Source organism: Pseudomassariella vexata (genome assembly GCF_002105095.1).
Source record: "Pseudomassariella vexata strain CBS 129021 chromosome Unknown BCR38scaffold_22, whole genome shotgun sequence".
NCBI lineage: Eukaryota > Fungi > Ascomycota > Sordariomycetes > Amphisphaeriales > Pseudomassariaceae > Pseudomassariella > Pseudomassariella vexata.
The window spans coordinates 22,891-44,181 of NW_024467977.1; the positions used below are offsets into that span (position 1 = coordinate 22,891).

General features: G+C 50.2%; 4 protein-coding genes across 4 annotated transcripts; 2 read left to right on the forward strand and 2 right to left on the reverse strand.

Annotated features, from left to right (window-relative positions):
* Positions 1-1,435: 1,435 nt before the first annotated feature.
* Positions 1,436-2,413, reverse strand: BCR38DRAFT_461567 (uncharacterized protein; the record flags this gene model as incomplete). Its single annotated transcript, XM_040862541.1, has 1 exon — positions 1,436-2,413. The coding sequence occupies one exon, from the start codon at positions 2,411-2,413 to the stop codon at positions 1,436-1,438; it is 978 nt and encodes a 325-aa protein (XP_040710153.1).
* Positions 2,414-13,477: 11,064 nt separating this feature from the next.
* BCR38DRAFT_355764 (chromatin remodelling complex Rsc7/Swp82 subunit-domain-containing protein) lies at positions 13,478-15,109 on the reverse strand (the record flags this gene model as incomplete). The annotated part of the gene is made up of 2 exons (XM_040856976.1): positions 13,478-13,949; positions 14,001-15,109. The coding sequence occupies 2 exons, from the start codon at positions 15,107-15,109 to the stop codon at positions 13,478-13,480; spliced, it is 1,581 nt and encodes a 526-aa protein (XP_040710154.1).
* A 1,255-nt stretch (positions 15,110-16,364) lies between these two features.
* Positions 16,365-16,848, forward strand: BCR38DRAFT_114313 (uncharacterized protein). The gene has a single exon (XM_040853406.1). It carries the CDS (start codon positions 16,563-16,565, stop codon positions 16,815-16,817), a length of 255 nt encoding a protein of 84 aa, XP_040710155.1. The 5' UTR covers positions 16,365-16,562; the 3' UTR covers positions 16,818-16,848.
* A 2,738-nt stretch (positions 16,849-19,586) lies between these two features.
* BCR38DRAFT_490470 (uncharacterized protein) lies at positions 19,587-20,229 on the forward strand (the record flags this gene model as incomplete). The annotated part of the gene is made up of 2 exons (XM_040864525.1): positions 19,587-19,647; positions 19,736-20,229. The coding sequence occupies 2 exons, from the start codon at positions 19,587-19,589 to the stop codon at positions 20,227-20,229; spliced, it is 555 nt and encodes a 184-aa protein (XP_040710156.1).
* Positions 20,230-21,291: the final 1,062 nt, after the last annotated feature.

Here is a 21,291-nt window from a genome sequence, read left to right on the forward strand (position 1 = left end):
GTGTCAATTTGCAGGTATTTCCATAATGTAATCCATCCTCCGTATTGGTTTTCATGCCGTCATAAGAAATAATAGAAAAGCGCCCATCTTGGTCGGGAACAAGTGGAAAGAAACGCAAGAAACCCACCCTCAACATGAAACCAGTAAGCGCAAAGCCCGCAACCCAATTGCCCCTTTTCTTCTACGTGCCAGAACCATGATGACATGTCTAAAGGGTCATTCTAGTTCCGTTCAGGTGGCGATGGGACGAGACCCGGACACCTCGTGGCCAACTCCGACGAGCGTCTTGGATCATACCACGGAAGCATCGTACATTTTTCGATCGCAAACCAAATGACCACGTCGAATGCGAAACAGAACAAAGCAAAACAAAGCAACATCCCCAGTGTTTGTCCCCAACCCTATGCATGCGTCCTCAATGCTGTGCGGCCGATTGCCGACTGGTTTTCCTTTCTTAAGCCCAAAAAACCAAACGGCAAAAATGAGGCATTCCTCCACATGTCGAAATATGTGTTGCCCAGTGTTTCAATAACATGCCAAGGTTCCTGCAACCCCGAGCCGCCAAGCCATTCAAAAAGAAACACCGGATGAAGTGAACAAATTCTTCGTGGCGGCGTCAACACATTGTAAAGTGAACAGAAATGATCGTTCGAGCAGTCGTTGTTGCGCGCGATATAACGACTAGGAGGTCGGAGGACGAACGGTGTGAAGGCCAACGTCGTGTAGCGTTTTCACAATGGGCAGATTGCCACATTATGGCCGATTTGGGTCTATCCTCCGTCGCTCGGGAGACCCAAAGAAAAAGAACGATGAGCGACTGGACGACGGTGCTAACAAGATGCGCCCATCTCTTTTTAAACGCCTTGCAAATCCACAATTTTACCACCCAACCGTATAAAAATGCGAACCAATTGAATCTATTGGAATGATGAGGAAAAACAAACTCCTGGCCGTTGGGGAATTACCGGAACCGATTAACGCCGATTATAATGATTACTGAAAGTGAAAAAGTCGTAAATCACAGGAAGGAAGTCGACGTCATTAGGTCACGCAAGTCCAGAGCGTGGTCGAAACGATGGGTTCGCGAAACAATCCTATCGATGCAGCGACGACTCGCGAAATAGGTTCTCCGGGGGACACGAAAGTCGACTTCGAATAGTGAAGAATAACGGGATTCTCGAATTAGTCTCGTTGAAGGATGTCGATCCTGATGATGTCTGTCGGGAACTTTAAGAGGGGTATCTGAATGTCAAATGTATGTTCCTGAATATGCCGGAGAAAATGTCCAAGTGGACGAAAGCCATCAAAAGTGGTAGCGTGAACGACGACTGTCCACACGTAGTAGAGACGATGGTGTGCCGAATGGCTTGACGGAGTCAAGATGGAACACACCAAGAAAGTGAATGGCTGCCTCTTCTTTCTCGAAAATGTGCGCTCAGCCCATGACGGGCTGACCATAGTGATGTTGGTGATGGAAGTAGTGAGGGTTCTTGTGGAGAGTCGCCATGCACTGCGAACAGTTGCAGTCGGCAACGCTGGATTCCCATGAGTTTTGACCGCCATATTGACCATAGAAGGGCTGCTGGTAATGGGCTGATCCTCGGTGGTCATTGAAGTTGTTGGAAGACTGATAGCCTCGATTGTAGTTGGCCGCGACAGCTGAGTTGAACCATTCATTGTATCGGGAATTAACCGACGCTGCTGAGTTGAGGTAGTCGGGCGTACCATAACCAGAGTCGGGCGGTGTCAATGGTGCAGCTTGCCACGAATTCTGATACTGGTATGACTTGCTGTTGCGGGACAATCGAGCACGCTCGTGATCGGTTATCTCCTCGGGCGTCCAGCCTTCATACGCGCGAGGATGGTGACGCATCGATGTAACAAGGGGCGTGAGTCTCTCGCTGCGTTGCTGCTGGGCGAGATGTTCGCGCTTCTTCTCACTCTGCCAATTCTTCCAGTGCGCGAGCCAAGCCTTGTAGTCACCACTCTCGTCCAGGTTGACATACAATCTCCAGTCGTTATCCCGGAGCCAACCGTTTTCCATGGTGTTGAGCTCCTGCACGGGAATGCCGCTGACCTCGGACCAGGACCGGTTCTGGAAGGTGTTATCGTCGAGAAACTTGCTGCCCAAGAGTAGCGAGACTGTGAGCATTCGCCAGACCTGTCCTTCATTCGGCTTGAATGGTGCAGGCGCTGCCTGGAGCTGATTGACTCTCTTGGAAAGATAGTTCATACCCAACAGAATCGTGGTGCTTGGGAGTCTGGTTGAAGTGAGAACTTGGGAGACGAACTTCCGGAATGCACCAGTAACCAAGGGGTGATCTGGTAGGACAATCCGCATAGCCATCTCAGCGACATACTCGGCCATAAGCTCTACCTCGTAATCGAGGACCGCACAAACGCCGCCTGGCATTTTGTCGATTGGGGGATACTCCGTCAAAGGTCGCCGTTACCTTTGTCGGAGAAGGTGAATCGGCTTCGGGCTCGTGGGGATTGTGATCGCACGGTTGCGAGAACGATCAATCGCGACGCGCTTGCTGTGGAAGGCCCAGGACTTGATGTGAGGTTTCGCGAGCGAAAGAGTGGTCGGTGGAGTTTATTGAGATGCTCGAGCCATATGAGGGTGATGTTGTCGTGGAGAGATGGGAGTTAATCCTCGACGTCTCGAGCCTCGAAGGGAAGCCGCTGCAACGGCAGGGCGGGAAGAATGAACTCGTAGGGTATTGCTGGTGGGAAAACTCTAAAGCACTGTTCGGTTCCGGTACAAAGTCAGTAGGGGGGCTTTATTATGGCCTGCAAATTAAAAATGAATTGAACCAAGTCTGTGCCGCTGGCCTGCGACGCGGAGCTTTGTTGTGGAAAATGTAGAGAGGGTACATGGACTCGAGTCGGAGGTGCGAGCCGAAAAACATCCCATGGTCCAGGTTTGGAGAATGTGAGGATGGTCAATCATCATGTTATGCAGTTGCAGTCAAACGGCAAACGATTGTTGGAAACATTTGTTGTCTTAAATTGTATTGAGCGAAGGCGCGCCAGGGTTGATGCGTTTTTGATGACCGGGATGCGATGCCATCTGTCAAAACAGTCGGAAACTTGTACCGTGTCCAGGACTAGACAGCGTTTTTTTGTGGTTTGAATAGCAGAGGGAATCCGTCCATTGGGCGATGACGAGTTCATAAATGCAAACGGTTTTGACACGAGGTGAAGAGTTGAAAGTACTAACCTGAAGTCATGGAAAAAAAAATGCAGGAAAGAAAGTTGCCCAGTCCAGGAGGCTGCAAATGTGCAGAGCTTTTGAAGTTGCGAAAGTGATCGTGATGTTGGGCGAGCAGAGCACTTTGGCAGGCAAAGAAAGACCTGGTTCGTGGTCGCTTGTAGGTGACCGCTACGGACCTTCTCCAAGTCGACCTGGACTCTTCAGACGCTCGCACACTGGCAGGCACTGCACACAGCACAGGCACTCTTCTGGCACGGGAGCACAACAACCAGAAGCCGGCTGAGTCTATGTCTCGAGTCTGAGTGAAAGTCCGAAACGGGCTAAGAGCTCTCTCTCCTTGTTGCTTGCTTGTTTTCGTTTTTTCCGAGCAGGCGAGTTGTAGGAACCTGAATCCTGACGTCGACGACCTCCAAAAGCTGGTTTTGGTCGAGGTCGCGTATGAAGTATTGACAAGCGAGTCGCGGATATCGAGGTGTTTGGGGAGACTGGGGGAGAGAGGGAGAGTGTCGGGAGAGGAGGAGGTAGTGGAAGGAAGATAGGAAAAACGGTGGTGGTTGAGGATGATGATGGTGGACTGATTTGAGGGCGAAGAAAGAGCGAAGGACCCATCCAGCACTGCGCTTTAGTGGGTGGAGGAGGAATGACCCACTGGCCACCGACCAGGTTACCAGGGCTCCAATTCTGCTCCAAGCTCTGAACGGCGCGTGTGGGATTGGGGGGCAATTGGGCCGGGGTGACATTGACACACTTTGCTCAACAACCCTGAAGCGTCTCCATGGTGGTGTTAGGTGTGCTGGGTGGTGCACGCCTGGCAAAAAAAAAGGTACAAGAAAGCGGACCGACATTAATTTTTTTCCCTCAACTTTGGTCACTGCGCAGGTGCATCAAGCGCCAGCAGCCCCCCCCCTGGAGCAAAAACGGAGTAAAACGGAGGTGTCATGCTCCCATTTCTCATTCTCCACCCCACAAACTGTGCGCTTGTGGAAGTTTGGTTGCCCAAAATCCACTTCTTGGTCTTGCTTCTCACGCGCCATCGAGTTATTTTTTTCTCTACCAAATTGACCTCTGGCTTGGCAGTATGGAGCAGATCACCACCAGGCACAAACTATGATAACTTTGACGATGTGCAACCAGTACAATGATTGCACATGAGTCGCAGTTGACAGCCACCACGAACTATACGAACGAGGTAGTACTCCCAGAGGAGGTGGTCGGCCTTCATCAGTCGTGTTTAGGGGCGACTCAGATTGATTGCTGCATGGTACAAATCCCTGGAAATCTTGAATGCACAATTTCACACAATCAAATTCCCATGCCTTACAGGGCTCCAGTCGATATTGGGCCACCAGTAGTTCCTTTGCGGCTTAGCGTAACCGCTCCAAAGGCACCACCAATTGTTTCGCAGGGTGCACCTTCCACCTCACGTTCCCGTTTCTTCTGCTGCAGGCCTTACCCCAGAAGACCTACCAGAGCACGCCGTTTCTCGGAACAGCATGTGGAAGTACCGCAAAAGCATGTTGAGAGAGAGGCATTGACCCAAAAAGGAAGCAGCAGTTCGTCGAGGTGGAGGAGGTACGGGCGTGTGCCGAACTTTCCCCACGGAGTGCCAGTATCCGTCGAACACAGACAATCAACAACTTTTCCTTGAATCTGGTAAATCAGATTGTCCCACTCACAACTACTACTACTACCTGCTGGATGAAAAAGGAACCTTTGATTCGTGGAACGGACCTAGGTTACTCATCTCGGAGCCACCAACAGCAACTCCTCCTGTTCTTTTAGCCAGCGAAATGACGCGTTGAGACCTGGCTATGCTGGCTGGAGCTCGCAATGTTACGCTCGATACACAAAGACATATTTGGATAAACGACCGTGGTTGAACGGAACGACGACTTCGTGGCGAGGTTCCAGTTGTGCCAATCACGTGCTGCTTGGGCCATGACACCAAAACCCTCAATTTTGTTCGATATTCTGCTCTGCTCCAATCAACGCTTATTCCCACTCCCTCGTAAAAAGTACGAAACCTTCAGACTCATCACAACGGCCTGGATGACATTGCTTTCTCGTCATCCGAGAAGCCATGAAGCATTCTTGGTCATGGCTATACCCATCATCAGACACGTTCCGTTCCGAAGGCTGTGCCATAACATCAGCCAGCCAAGCCTGCCTCATGACTTATTTACTGAAGCGCTTTCCGCTCCTCCGTACCTTAATAAGTATGAGATCAAGACATTTTGACTTCGTCTGCCGCATGTGCGTGGACGTGCAAGTCAGCACAGCCAGTTGCCAGACGGGAATCGCATAAGCAATTATGCATGGGCTGGTGTGCAACAGGACAAGGGTGTGGCTTGAAATCAACTGCACAAGTTCCGCTAAGGGAACTAGATCGTCGGCACCAGCACCATAGCATCAGCTATCAGCCTTGACGACCTGATACAATCGTGTTGGTGGGAAGCTCATCCGTCTGACAATATTGCATGTGAAGACAATGCCATGTCTGCTGCGTCAGTCCAGGTTGAATAAAATATTCAAATCGGGATGCCTGCCAAGGCCTGCAAAGCCAGCCATCGACATTGTCACTGCGAGGCGAGGCAGATAGCGACGATGTTGTTTGTTAATTGCCGCCTGTGCCCCACGCAACCGCTGTCATATCGCGTTGTGTTGTTCCGACGATTGCCGATCGTGAACAAGCGACATCTCGACCGCTCCAATCTGCAAGTGTTGCTGACTCGGCCACCAAAAGCTCTGATACCTAACACCAGTTCGATGATGGTCTCAGTCACCGCTTACAAAATTAGCAATACGATGATGAAGTACCAACCGTGCATCAGTTTGGGGCAAATCACCTCAAATGGACGCACGCGTCAGATTTAGTAAGTATCTCAAACTATCCATCCGTATTGACACTACAAGTTCGCATCTATACGTACCGAATAACATGCACATAGACATAGGCCTTGAAATTTCTGAGCAATGACCAGTTTGCTACTGATCAGCGTTGCCATATCTGCGCTCACTAGTCCGACGTACACGCCTTGAGCATAGCCCAACTTTACATCATAGGTTTAGCATTATAACGGCCTACACAGAACGGCGCCGAGGTTCTTACATTCTCGAAAGTCAAGCTCGGAGCTTGAAGCCTGAAGCTGCTTACCACACGTGCAGGGTTTGAGGCAGACCAAGGGCACCAGATATTGACGAACTTTTGACACACGAATCAGGTCCACATTTATGAGATTGAAGGCAGACACCACATGAAGCTGTTGCTGTACCAAATTTCGAGTACTAAGGCCGTGGCCTATCGGAAGAACAGTATTGTCAACCCCCTGAGCTTTGCGGTGATGCATTCACCCCTGCCCCACCCCTTCCGACGCACTCACACCCTTTGGGACGTTCAATTAGCGACGCTGGGAACCAAGGAACAGCTGACTAGATCCAGAAATTCGAGATTTCAAACAATTTTTCTTTTTCCTCGAACCGCTTTCATCTCCACACCTTTATCACTGCAGCAAGGAGCGTTCCTAGGCTCGTGCCCGATGAGCCTTTTTCCTAAATCGCATTGCCCTCCGCCGGCTGGAGCCTTTGTGGGGTCCACCGCGCGCATCAAACGGCCCTCGGCTCTTTTCCTCGTGTTCAAGATCTTGATGACTTGAGGAAGGTGTTGCTGCTTATGGCAGCTCGTGGCCAGTCGATTTCCAGTCACTCAAGCGGTACTACCACCGACTCCGACCTGCTTACTCCTATTTAATAGCTTTGCGTCGATGAAGACAGACTCACAAAGATTCAGCCCTGGTTACCATACCGATATGGGCAGTTTGGTGCAGTTTGATGGCATCAGAAGTCGGAGTTTCCTCACCTGTGGATGGTGTGTCGTGGTGGCAATTCCAATTCAGCCAGCTAGCTACCAACCCTGGCGACCGCGGTCGTCATTCGTCAACACCGCCCGTTCTATGAATATCTTCCGCGACCCAGTTTTTACCCAATGACCGAGCTAGAGCCGCCAGCTAACGAGGCTAGAGCACCGCTGGTTCCTTGGTGCCCTATCTGCGTACCCAAGGCTAGAAGCATACAGTACTCGCATGGATCAGCTACATGTTGACTCGAGAAGAGTATTGTCATCACTACTATTGTTTACTTTGACCTGGTGTGCGACCTCGATGCGGGACGGAGCGTGCTGTCAAAACGACACCGCGTTCCGTCCTGGAGAACTATCAGACTTTCTACAAGTTACACAAGCTACGCCATATTCCTGACGAGGATCTTTTCTCGTGGAAACTGCATAATCGTGCGAATGGTACGACGTAAAAACAGATGACAGTTCCCCACAGTCAATGTCACGATGCATCGGAAAGCACGAGCCAACGCTGGGAGTTTTGCTGCTGGCGTCGAGACGGACAAACGGGCCCGGGACTCTTCCCCTCTTTCTGGCGTCAGAGCCGAATCGTAACATTCAGAAAATTTGCGTGAATTGGGGCGCTTTGCATGCTCAAATGCAGTGGGTGACTCTGTCAGCCAGTCAATGGTCACCATCGGCAATTTTGTCGGTGTTCTTGATGTTGTTCACCGCATCTAAAGAAACCTGAGGATCCCATGACTTTCAGGACTGTCGATGATCCAGATCCACACAGCCAGCTCGTTCTTACCGCGTTGCACACGAACTTGGAGGGGGTTTACGCTTGTATATACAAGGCTGCCGCCACGCGCCGGACCTAGTCTTGTCAGTCACTGAGATTGTGAACGGAGGACGATAATTCCCCAGACCAGCAGTAGAACATCTTGTCAGTTCCGTCATGACCGCGACAACCGCTAGTAGAGGAATGTTTGATCACTAAAGCTTGCAACCACATGTGCACAGCTTCAACCACGACAGCATTACTCGCAAAATTTTGGTCAGTCAGCCCACTTTCATCATTGACGGCAGCGATTTAGGGGTCCATCTGGGTGCAAGAGAATCAGGAAAATAATCGCGGCTAAAGCCTGCATCTCACTGCTCAGTCAAAACCCCACCGAAGTCGGTGGTACGCATATTCAGCAAATCACGCACAACATGAGCTCCAAAACTATCACCGGGCCGCTGCCTACTCCTGGACAGCTTGCCAGGCTAGCCGAGCTGCTTTGGTACTAAGACACGCCGTCGCGTTCGCGCCTGCAGGTCTCTCACACACCGCCATAGAGGGGTTGTATCCACCAGGCATCTCGACGAGCAGGCGAAGGTGTTCGACTGAGTGGCTTGCCACACCCGCAACTTTGGCGCCCCGCTCACACTCGGCATCCAATCCAGGACTGTCTCCCAACATCACCGTTGACAGTTGCTGCTGCAGTGTACTGCGCTGAGTACCACGCATGACTGCAGACAATTGTATCGAAGTTCCCACGCCTGGCTACATACAGCCTAGCCAGTGCAGTGGCCTAGGCTCCTGTCCAAGACAGGCGAACCATTCCAGCAACAGACCAGTATCTCAATGACGCACGCTCGCCACGATTCATTTGCAGAATCTTATGGGACAATACGCTTTTTCTCTCCGACTAACTGCTAGTGCAGACGAAAAAAGAAATGGACGCTGGCGAATGAGAGCTATGAGCTCATAGTCGGTTCCAGAACGTAAGCAATACTATGACTGGTGATTCCTTCTACGCGACTGCGGCCACTCACTTGGGTTTTTGTGTTCACGCCGCACAGCAACGGCGTTGCCACGCTGAACAGTGAGTCGTGAATCATGTCTTGAGAAGCCAAGGTGGCCTTCGAGAAGCCCGGTTTTGCCTACCAATTGCACTAAGTAATTCATCGCCTGTATGTCCCGGCCAGAACTTCTGTCAGCCTTTGACCACCAACGCACCGTTCTCCTGGCCGGCTGTTTGCAGTCCGTGGCGTCCGCAGGATGACCCGGAACCCATTTGAAAGAGCAGGTTGGCTGTCTACCCCAACAAGTATTCGCCATCCTTCCCCAAATAGCGAGACGAAAAGGGACGCGATCGTCCATAGGCTCAATTGTTAATGAATGTTGCCCTCACCGTATCATCCTTCCATGGGCAATACTCAGCGGTCGATGATGATGATGACTGGCGGACTCTAAATTCGGTGGTCCTAATGGTAGTACCGGGGAGCAATATATCATCTCCCATTTCAACAATCCCAGATCCTCGGGGGTGAGGAACATGGCACAAACCCCACAATATCCGAAGTAGACGGGAGCATAGCATGGCAAGCGTAGACATCCAGAACACCAGCCACATGCGGGATTTCGCTAAAGTGGTTGCAGTAGCGCCAAATCCTTTAGTCGTGTTTGGGTTCCCTTGCGCGTCTCGGCCGAAGAGAACGAATCCTGAACTTGCGGGTTTTCGGTGCCTGTACAAAGAGAACCGCAAGTCTGGCTTCTTCGTCGATGATCGATTAGGCTACCCTAGCTCGGATCAGCCCGTCATTTTGCCACAACTACCCGTGCGAGGCGAAATGCTGACATCAGACGACGGACCCGCGATACTGCAGTGCAGCCACATTTCCCGATACATCTCCACCGGACGCAACGGTCAGATCTGAAGTGACAGTACAACCAACTAGCGATTAATAAAAGGAGCTTACCAACTAGGCTCTGTGTGGCCAAAGACGATAGGCAAAACTTGCTCTGCACGCTCATTCAACGGTCCAGGCGGGCGGGGGGATCGGGGGGTTGTCGACTCCAACCCCGGGTTATGATGCAATGGCTGCCCAAGCGAGCATGGTGGGCAGTGGACATGGACCGTTGTATCCCGACAACGTCGAACTCCGTTGATCATCGGCGTTTGAATAGGTTGACGACATAGCCGGATGGAAGCTTCGCCACCATCAAGGACAGCTGCTACCTCCCGTGGTAATGATTTGAGATCACCGTGTCTGTTTATTAATTCTCCAACGTTCGTTACTTATTTCCATGTTTCCGTCACGGTGTCGCCCCACGCGAATATGCTCTCTACATGCACATGCTGTTTTTGGTACCACCACCACCACCAAGGCCGATTTGGCGCAAAGTGAAATCATTCCTTCAACCATGATACGGAGGCTTCTCGCTGAAATTCCAGATATCTATAGGTTGAAACCCGGGGAGGATCGTGCCTTGTTTAGGGAGGCGCCACCATCCATATGACGCAACACTTGTAGGCTGAAGTTGTGGACAGACAAATGTCACCTTGACGTTGTCTCTCCAACTGGAGTTTACCTAACGCAACGCCTTATTTGGTCGGCTGTGGAATGCATCCACGCCTCGGGATTCTGGTGGCCTGGAAAGCCATGAGCACACTACGACAGTGTCGGTCCCATTCCTCAAGTTTCGCCGTAGGTCCGGTTCGATGACCTAATACAGGAGATTAAGGGCGTTGTATCGAGTCATGGGGCCATCGCCAGAGTTGAACGGAGACCCACCTAAGTAGAATGAGCATATGCACACGGTCGAATCGCGAGACCTTGTGCTGTGTAATTAACTGCAATATGAGGAATAGCGCCCTATTCGCGACAGGAAAATTAGTCAGAATAGTTACATCATGAGAGCCAGGCGGTATCTGAGCTCTACGGTAGTAATCGTGCAACTAATATGGTCGAGCGTGGTCTTCCCGAGGTTGCGCGGATCCCGAACCCCCCGAAACGTTTTCAAAAGCGCTGGACACATCTTTAGTTTATGGTTCCGGTCCTTCTTGTGATGCGGTTTGTCATATACTCCGACTACCTTCCTGTTTAACATGACGTACCTAGCTCTGAGATCCGGTTTGGATTCATTTCACAGCTGTTGTTGTTACGTACACTTTTGTGAGCATCGCACTCACAGAAGACGCCTATCCCGCTTCATAGGTCATTTTGGAGAGGCAAATACCACTTGAAAACATCACAAGTTGTCCACGTCGTCAGCAGGGCGGTAAACCTGGGAAATACTATCATGAGATTGAATCTTGCCCACATAGGCCTACAAGAAAGTAACTGTACGTGAAAGTACTTTCTTGGAAATGGAGTAAATCCCAATACCGCGTCTGCAAGCGGAGTGACACATCTCCTCATCCAGGAAAACAAGTCGTCATTGGAGATATTTGTAGTGCTCCAAGGATGCAGAGATGTCGACAGGATCAGGTCCAAAAGCGAGCTCTCTGATGGTTTTGGTAACGGTTCACTCAAATTCGACAGATTGGGGCTGTCGTAAAAATAGCAATTCAACGCCAACGGAACTCTTGCGGGACGTAACCCAGTACCATCGCTTCTGGCTGTAACCTGATGACCTCTGGTCATTGGAATGTGATGTAAGCACTATTGTTGGGGTCCATTACTCAATCGAGGTGGTCATGGGTACGGCAGCTACCAGGGAAGAACAATATCGTCGCGCGCTAGCCCTCTTTCCCTAACAACCAAGACAGCAGCGGTGCTTGAGACGGTATGATTGGGATCTCTAACCGGCCGATGTTCATTGTTGATACATCACGCATGAGCTCCTGACGGGAAATTTCGGGCCTCGAGTTTCGTGCTCTGTGAAAGAGAGCAGCCATCCGCCGCCAAGTTAGTTTCATCCATGATGATTCAGGTTGCGGTTCCTCTGCCTTTCCCGGAACGAAGGCGTTTCCTCTTTGTTGAGACATTTAGGAGTCCACGCGGGCAAATCGTGGCCTCTCCATTCTGAAGAACATAAAATTCTATTGCAAAGCAGTACTCCTCCTCAGCAAGCTTCCGGTTTGACGTCTTAGTTGCTCTTCTAGAATGGGAAGATAAGAACTTTCTGCCTTCAGGGTTAGAGCCTTGAGAAACGTGCACTCTTTGTATCCCATCAACTTCTGTTCCCTGTTCCAATCATACTCGTTAGCTTACTTGGCTATACTGCTGAATTAGAAACAGAAGAAGACGAAATGGTACGGAAACCAGCTATCTTTATTTAGATGGCTCATCCCTACTGAGGAAAAAGAATTCAGCAGCCGCTTGATACTACCTCGGATGGGACTGATCGATGGTTCAATTTTGCTTCGAGGTAGTAGACGCCAGAGTTTCAAGTCCCTGTTCAAGATATCATGAGAGTATCTCCTTCAACAGAAAATGGACCCTTCTCGTCGAGGGTTGATAGGTGGAAGGGATAGGGTGGAAGGGATAGGGTGGAAGGGATAGGGTGGAAGGGATAGGGTGGAAGGGATAGGGTGGAAGGCGGGTTATTAGAGATCGTCCTATTGCAAGAAGCCTTACGCACGTTAACAGCATTTTCTCCAGTCTCCACGGTGCCTGCACTGCACGGATCTACAGCTGTTGTGAGCTGCTACGAGGCCTCTACGTCGCGAGTCACCTTTGGAAGCTTCATTTCTGGTGAAATTGCTGCGTTTTCTGGGCTGCACTAGGACCAGGATAGCAGCAATATCTTGAATTGGCTCGGGATTAGCATGGGGTATTTGGATTCAGCTTAATGAGTCCTTCAAGGTATGCGTCTCCAACCATATTCATGGAGAGCCAGTAAGTACTGCGAGACTGGTAGGCATAACGGTGTCTAGTTCAAGCAATGGAACAACTGTACGAGAAGCACCGCGAATGGTCAACAGTGTTAGAGGAAGCGGTATGCCTACCAGTATGAACACGTTCGCCAAGTGGAATTCGCTGTCCTCTTCCCACGATTCAGTGTCTAGTCCTATAAAAGGGGCCGCCCTTGAACGGCAGTGATACTGAGCTGGCTGCGGCGGTCCAGTCAGGTGGCTGACGTGCGAGCATGCAACCTTCGCCATGAAATCTAAAGAGGCAAATACGCCTAAGACAACAAGAGCCACTTATTTCACGGATGCCCCCAGCCATTCATATCAAAATGGAAATATAAATTCAGAAATCAGAGTATTGCTCTCTATCTTAGCTCACCCCTAAATGAAGCAACTACGGGTATGGATTCTACCTGTCCAGCGCAAGGGATGACGCGATGCATATATGCCCATCATCTATTAGCATTGCAAGCTTGCTCAGCCGGGGGATCCATGAAATCAAGCCTCGACTCCCTGGGGCCCTGTAAACTCCCTGTGGCAATCAATGGCAACCGGAAACGCCGGGCAATGAGCTGCTTGACCAGCTCTCTCATAGTTCTTTTGGTTTTACTCGTACACAGCTGTCCATTCATCCATGGCAGCGTCGAAAGGTTGGGGTATAGTTTGGTTCGTGGTGCCAGCGGGGAGTTGCCAGGCGGTCCACGGTGAAGGTGCGATAATTGTGGCGGCAAAATTGGGATGGTGTAGGTCGGAACAACGCAAGAGGCTGTGAGACGTGTTCTTTCGTAGCCGAACTGGACATTATGTCTTATGGTAGGGAACAACCGAAGCGTCAATGATGGGCTGCCGTCGATGCATCGTCTCGCTCTCGGGCCCCTTCCCTGCCTTCCACGCCTTCTCTTGAGCCAGCGCATCCTCAAACGGCTTTCTGCACTCGGGCGGAAGGAGGTCCTTGATCTCATCAGAAATAGCGCTGAGACCTTGGAAGGGCTTGAGGAAGTCGGGCACATTGTGGTTCTGGTCGTAGGCAGCGGGCGCAAGACCGGCCGGCGGCAGCTCCATGATGGTGTCGACTACTTTGAAGTTGCGCGGCACCTTGGGATCCAGTGGGGGAAAGACCTTGCTGTCGGTAGGCGCCGACGAGTCTGCCACCTGCTCTATGCGAGCGCGTGTGGGCTGCATCGAGGTGGGAAATTGCACCATGTTGGTGTGAATGTCGTAGACGCCCTTCAGGTTGGCGCGGCGGATAGCGCCGATCTCAGCATTGAATTGGCTGTCGTCGTGGTTAGCAGGATGAATGCTGGTCGAAGAGAAGAAAACTTACGCTGCAGCGCGCGCATGCTCAAGCTGCCAATTCGAGTCGGTGACGGTGACACGCTTCTTCTTGACATCGACCTTGCCATTCGGAACCGGGACCGAAGGTGCTCCAGTGTGGTATACGGAGCTGGCGCCGTGCCAGGCAACGTACTGGTTCTTGTTGTACTCTTCGCCGTCGACAATTCTGTCGTTGGGGTCGGCAATCTCGCCTTCCACAACCCCCTCGGCTCTCTTGGCAGCCACCTCGTAGTCATCAATGATGGTGCGACCGCCGACAATAATGAAGGAACCAAACTCGCGGAAGACGGATCGTGCCGTGACGATACCTATCGACCGGCCCTTGTAAGAATGCGGAATAATTTCGCGCTCAATCATGTCGCGCTTCTCTTCCTCGTCCACGATGATCTTGTAGAGGCGTTTGTGCTTGGTGAAGAACAGGTAGGAGTCTCGAAAGCCGACACAGCGCGCTGGCTCCGTAGACAACATATACAGTCTATCGCCCCGACCTTGCACGGTGAAGGTGCGGCAGCGGTACTCGCGACCGCCTTGGAGATTGCCCATTCGGTCGACCTTGGTTTCTCCCTCAGCATCCTCGGGCAGAGCGAGTTCGTCATCCACGATGTCGGCCATGGCGCCGTCCTTGTCGATGGCTTGCTGCGTGGGCTGAAAAGATTGGCCCTTGCGTCCTCCGCGACCTCGGTAGCCACCTCGACCTCGTCGTCTGGGTGTCTCGTTAGGATCGCGTTCGGGGCGTTCGATAGGCAGTTGGTCCCAATCGGGTGGTCGGTTCTTGGGTGGACGACCAAGGCGTCGCTTTCTGATGACGGGGACGGGCGGTGGGGTGGGCGATTTGACAACAGATTGAGCATCAGATTCTTGGTTGTCCTCCTCGGGCTCAGCTACCGAGTCCCCATCATTGTCTTCCACGTCGAGTTGCGCTTCAGCATCGGAACCGTCTTGCTCAGCATCTTGGTCGCCATCCGCATCAGCCATTGGCTCGTCGTCCATCTCCTCAAACGTCTTCGGCGTGCTCTCTACACGTAGGAGAACATGATTAGCAATCAAGAAACATATGAGACGCCGAGAACACCAAGGGCTTGACCGCAAGCTTGCCATGGGCATGGCTGGAGTTGTTGACATGTGCGACAGTGACTACGACCACAACTACAACTTACCCATCTTCTCAGCGGCGCGCCTAGCGGCTGCCCGACCAGAACGACGACCCATCTTTGCAAATTGTGTGATGTTTGTCGAATTCAGGAGGGATTATCGAAGGAGAGGTGCTATTGGCGCCGAGGTGATGTACTGACCTAAAGCACACTGATATCTGGATGTATCGCCAAGGGCCAGTTCCGTGATGCGGTTTTGACGAGGCGACAAGGCTGGTTGAATTTTGGGCCAAAGAGCCGCGCCACCGTTCTCCACACGCGACGAGTAAAAGGCGGATCTTCGGAATCGCAGATTTTAGTTAATCCGGATGCCGACCCTCAGTTCTGTCCGGGCCATCATCATTGGCCCAGGGTAGAACAGCTGTCATAACTATCCCTGTGCAGATCTCGAACCGCCTTCATGCCAAATTACGTCTGATCAACTTGGGAACACAACAATGAAGCAACACGAACAGCAGTGGGCAGTGTCGCCCAAGAAATCCGCGCGTTGCCTTTGACCTCCCTCTTGAAACCCCCATCACTGCTCAAATACGCCGTTGAAACCGCTTGCAGATGCAAGCATGCACCCGCGCCTTTGTTTGTGCCTCGAGAGCTGGAACTGCTTCGAGGGAGAGTTAGGTGAATCGATTCTGATCCACCCCTCGAGGGCTAATGTATTTGTTTACAAGGCTATCTGAGGCTGCCTTATGAACCCTTGACAATTCATGGTAGACTGTTCTTTAATTCTCCCTTGGGGCCTGATCTACTTCATGTACTCAAGTACCGTAACAGATACCTCGATGTCTTGCTGGGTTTTCGCCCATTTTCTCAGTCAGGTTCCCTTTCAGTTAATGGCTTCAATATATCATCATTCGCTTGCTGCTATGCCAAATTATTGCCAGTTGTCCGGTATTCACTGTTTACCCAGGAGATCCTGGGACGAATGACGGAAATCCAGTATTTCAGGTTGCACATGACATCGGAAGGATTTTCATTTTTCTGTTATTACCTTGAGCAAACTGCTCCGTCCGAGGAAAAGATGAATGGCTTCCTTTCTTTCGTCTCACCAAAAAGAAACAAATACTAGACGTAATGCAACCTCACGCCTTTCACCTCTCACTTCATCTACCTAGCGCTCAAACCACTAATCTTTCCATACGTCTTAGTCCGTCATCGTGTCGTGTTCGACTGAACTGTTCCACCTCAATAAGTAGCTCCGAAGTCGTATATCTCCGGTTCATTATCAACGTCACCATGGATGCCACAATTAGAACCATTCTCGTCTTCATGGCTGTGGTTGCATCGACCACCACGAAGACCGAGACCTCACCCAACACGCCTACTTCTACGATCGATGACTGAACCTCGCGCTCGCCGCCTCAAGCTATCGTTGGTACAACAACGAGTCAACACGGAGAATAATGGCTACTTTGCTCATCTGCTTTCGCCTCTGGGGCGTCCATGATGGTGCAGGCTATGTCTATGGTGGATGGTCGTGTCAATTCGAAAGTGACTCAGCCCCCCTATTGCGTCTAAGAGGTTGGCTGAGCTTGATTGCCTGTTGCATATGGCATTGGACAAGCTGTGTTCGGATTGATGATGTTTTTGGTGCCTCCAATGTCAAAAGCCGTAGAATGAAGCATGAAGGCTTGATGGAGGGAATGACAACCGAATAGCAGATAGCATGGGGCACTGGTGACCTCGTGGAATCAATATCAGCATTCAGTCAGAGCCATGGCTAAGGTGAGCAGTTATAAAAAGTGAAGAGGACAAGTGACAACGGGTGTATACCCGTGTCTGACGGGGAGCTATTCTTTTTCAGAAGCTCTCTTGAAAAGTGCTGACACGTACTTTGATCACTGCAAACATAGCGAATACAACAAACACTACTCCAGTGCCTGCACATGCCCGCAACCTACTCAGCTATCGATTACCATCAAGCATTTGCACCATCACTGTGAACACGGCGAGGGAGAACAACTGAACCGTGCCAGAACTTTATTTGGGAATCTTATGTCCTCCCATGGCAAGGTTTGAACGAGGAAGCTTGACAAATTCAAGGAGAAGAAAAAGAGCCGTCAACGACACTCTTGCAGCGAGCATTCTACACAGACTACTGAACACCAGAATTTTCTGCCCCCAGTGTCACTAACGGCACTTGAAAGATTTTGTGGCCTTTAGCTGGGCTGGGCTGTGGATTAAGTTTTACTTAGAGATGCAATATATTCGTCCTGGTGCCAAAATAAGGCGCTGTACTGTTGCCCAAAATTAGAGGGATTCGAGCTTGCCTGCCACTGCAGCCACCTGAACCCCCCAACGAAACCTAGGTTGGAATTGCTTTCCTTTTATGTTTGGTTTCCATGCCATTAACCACTCTGTTGTGATTACTTTTATATTGTTTCAACATGCTTGCCATGGTCTGACATTGCCGCATAATAACGAACCGGAAGAGCCGGGTACCAAATCATGATTCCCTCAACATATTTGGCCAAAAGGGAGTGACACTTTCTAGCCCTCACGACTGCTGATTATCAAAAGTCACACTCACATCTGCCGCCATTCGACACCGCTGATATCACCACACGCATGCGCGATCGAAGTGCCTCATAAGCACAAAACGCAAGTACCTACCTCATTGTGTTTGATCGAGACCATTTCTGTTCATTCCATTACCTTCCCACAGAAAGCCTGCCAATAAGCCATCATAGTGCCACGTCGGAAAATATTTGCAAAGCGGTGGCCTACTGAGTTAGGTACCAAATCGCCGAAGCATTTATTTACTAAGTCAAACATCGAATCACTGAAGCAGTAGCTGATACTGGTGACCGTCTCATCGCTGTAATTGGGCTCAGCGTCACCTTCTGGAGCTCGTGGGCGCCTTAAAAGAAGCCCTGGACTACAAAATGAGGGCCTCAAGATCAAAATCATTATTGAAGAAGATACCCCTGTCCAGCAATCGCTCTTGAATCCACAGATAGGTAATTGACTCGCCTGGGGAACCAGAGTCTTGGGAATAGCAGTTACGTTTGCCTTCATATGCCATAGGCAGCCGGCGAGATAATTGCGAGACTTATTTCCCAGACACAAAAGACCTTGAGAGCTCAAGTTACCGTAGTAAAGTTACCAAAGGTCAGAAGGCACCCGACAGTTGATCCAGGTGCCTTGCACCGGGCTTCTCAGAATGGGGAAGGCACTGCTTCGGTATCTACCTTCTGTTGCGACAAGTTCCAGCCATAGTCACTGCCGTAAAACAGATACATACCCTAGCAAGCACTTGCTGAAGAGTTCCAAGACCCAAAAGTCTCTCATGGTGCGTCAATCGACCACCTTCGATCAAACTGATAGCATCTTCAAACAACATCTCCAGAACCATTCATATCACTGTCTAGAATCATCAATCAATCAAACATATCGAACACGACATTCATTACGCACAGGATCTGCTTTTCCTCTAAAGTTTGGCGTCAAAATTTTACTCTCAATTCTTCCCCTTCATTCTCTTGATCTCAGTGCACCTTCTATAGCCTTCCGTCAGACTGTCATCCATCCAAACATGTGCCCTCCACTACATATAAAATTTTTCAATTTGAAAATAGGTGCCAGGTCCGCCCGCACAAGTCTATTCGTGATCTTTCTTCCGCTCGTTGTCGATTTCGAAGATTCCCAACATGTGCAACTCTTGATTTCAGAGTCCAACGATGATACCCCGTAACTGTTGCATCGAGGCAATGTTTCCATGGCGGGAGAGCACCGAAAAATGACCCCGGTGTTTGACCCAAACTTTCCAGAACTGCAGTTTCTTCGCCAACCAACTGAATGGACAGAAGCTGGTCTTGCCGACAGCTTCATCTATACGGGTATCTATGTCGGCCCTTTTGCTTCCACCTGGCTGGTCCATTGACAAACCAGACGTGGCGTGCCCAGCAACTTTAAATGTTGGTTTTCTCGTCGGCGGACAATAATCCGCGGCCCTAGCCAACAAGGCCTCGATTCTCTTTCGGCAGAGGGATCATACAGCCAGGTGACTCAGCTACCGCACTACACCCGAGTGCGAGACTTTCCTCATATCATGTTCGGTCTCACTGCCAGCTATGAAAGTCTCCTCGACTCCTTAGACGTTACAAAGGACTGGTTGGCTGGTTACAAGTCGACTTTGCTAGTCGTCCTTGCTGACTATAAGGAGCGAGGGGAATCCCCGTCACGGGCCGGAAACGAGATCAACGCCCTGTACTAGAAACTCAGGGTTCAAGGCATAGACATAATCTTACTACCGCCCGTGGAAGACGACACGTCAGTTTCGGAATCCCCAGCTCGCCGTCCTACATGAATTGGTTAGCCATGCAGATTGGCGGACTCGATGGTATGGGCTACTGCTCGATGGGAATTTCCTCCCACCGCTGAAGCTCCTTTCTCGAGCCCTTGAACAATACGATCAAACATCAGACATGCACTTTTGGGACTGTACAGAGGATATCTTTGACAAGACGTACTACGGGGCCATGCCGTGTGTGTGATCTCCAGAATATATTGCCTTCTTCAAAGCGTCTCATACTGACATCACACTGCCAAATGTGATTATCCGGCTATCTCTTAGCTCGACCCCTGACCGTAGACCTTGGACATCGAGAGCACTTGATCAAGTGCTCCAGCAGTATTTCAGAGCCCGAGAGCACCATTATGCCAAACCAAGATATGGGCGTGGATCAAATAACGCAGATAACAGAGCCTGGGTTGGACCATGATGACGGCCTAACTGAAATGAGCTGGTTATTGGCCGTCACTTTAATCTCTACCGACCCTCGTCCCTGGCCCTTGGTACGTGGAACCCAGGAAACCTGGCCTATCAAAGGAAACACCATCATCAAGCAACTCCCTGGGATGAGAGGCATCAAGCTCAATATCGCGACAGAAAACTGTAGCAACAAGGACTCGATACTTCCGGAGACCTACATCCTGATGAAGTCCTACGGCAACGGCTTTGTGGAGAGAAAGATATTCATTTGTAGGGGCGATTCCGAAGCTGGTGAAATGGATAGCGTTATGGAATTAGTCCGGCGAAAGACAGAATTGGAGATGTTTGGGGAGTGACGGCAAGATACGGAGCTGTTGGTGTTAGTTCGACTGTATGTTTAGCAGGTTGACAGTTTCTTTTCTTGCACTAGGAAACTGTGGATGATCAACAGCGGATATTTGGAAACTATCAAGCGAGCATGAAATAATATAGCAGAAATAGATTCATGTTTCCACTGTTGCATTATTTGTCTGATTGTTTGAGTCAAACGGGCCCCTTGCCTCCTTTGTTTGCAGTTTGATCCGATGCCATCTTGTTAGATATTCACGTATCTTGCAGTATGACCATGATATGACGGTTATATGAAAAGATTAATTTGGTGGTTATGGTTAGGTCACCGTTTTTTCCATGCTCGATTCCCTCTATCTGTTCTGTTGGCTGTGTGCATTTCCTTTAAGTAATCTGAAGGGTCCAGCCTTACTAGGCTACCTCTATCCCGCCTTTATCCTGAAGCACAAAGCGCTTTTATTCTAAGCATAAAGCGCCTTTCAACCTTAAGAATCACTGTGGTGCTCAATCCCACATTTAATATAAAACAACAGTCTAGAAAAAGCTAGAACTAACGATATGGTGCTTCTATGCTCCAATACCATGTGACCCGTCGTTTTTGACACATCTAGAGCATCACGTTCCACAAAATCTGGACATTTGTTTATTGCTCTTGAAAATGCACACACTTCCCGAATATGCCAACAGATAAAAACGAAAGTCAGAGTAACGACTCGTCTTAAAGTCCCGCGATGTATAATCGTTTCTCTCTCGGTGATTTTTTGTGCGGATCAGGAAGTGCAACCGGTTACGTGCCAACTGCAATGAAAGTACAACAAGCCGTCAAGCCCCGGCCAGCCGATTAATGGACAGGCCCCGAATCTCTGACCAGCTAATTAACATATGTACGCCTACTGACAATTCTACAATCCAATCGGACACCGTAAGTTCTATCGAAAATAAAATCGATATAACAAACCTTCTTCCACTTCGTCCGTCCCTCACTCCTGTTGGACCAAATTGACCGTCAAAAGACGAGGGACCCACTCGCTGTAGAATGTGGTATTTTTGGTAGTTATAAGGTCTGACAA

Coding starts and splice junctions, on each gene's coding strand:
- BCR38DRAFT_114313 (XM_040853406.1), top strand. CDS start 16,563: ATGGCTACTTTGCTCATCTGCTTTCGCCTCTGGGGCGTCCATGATGGT.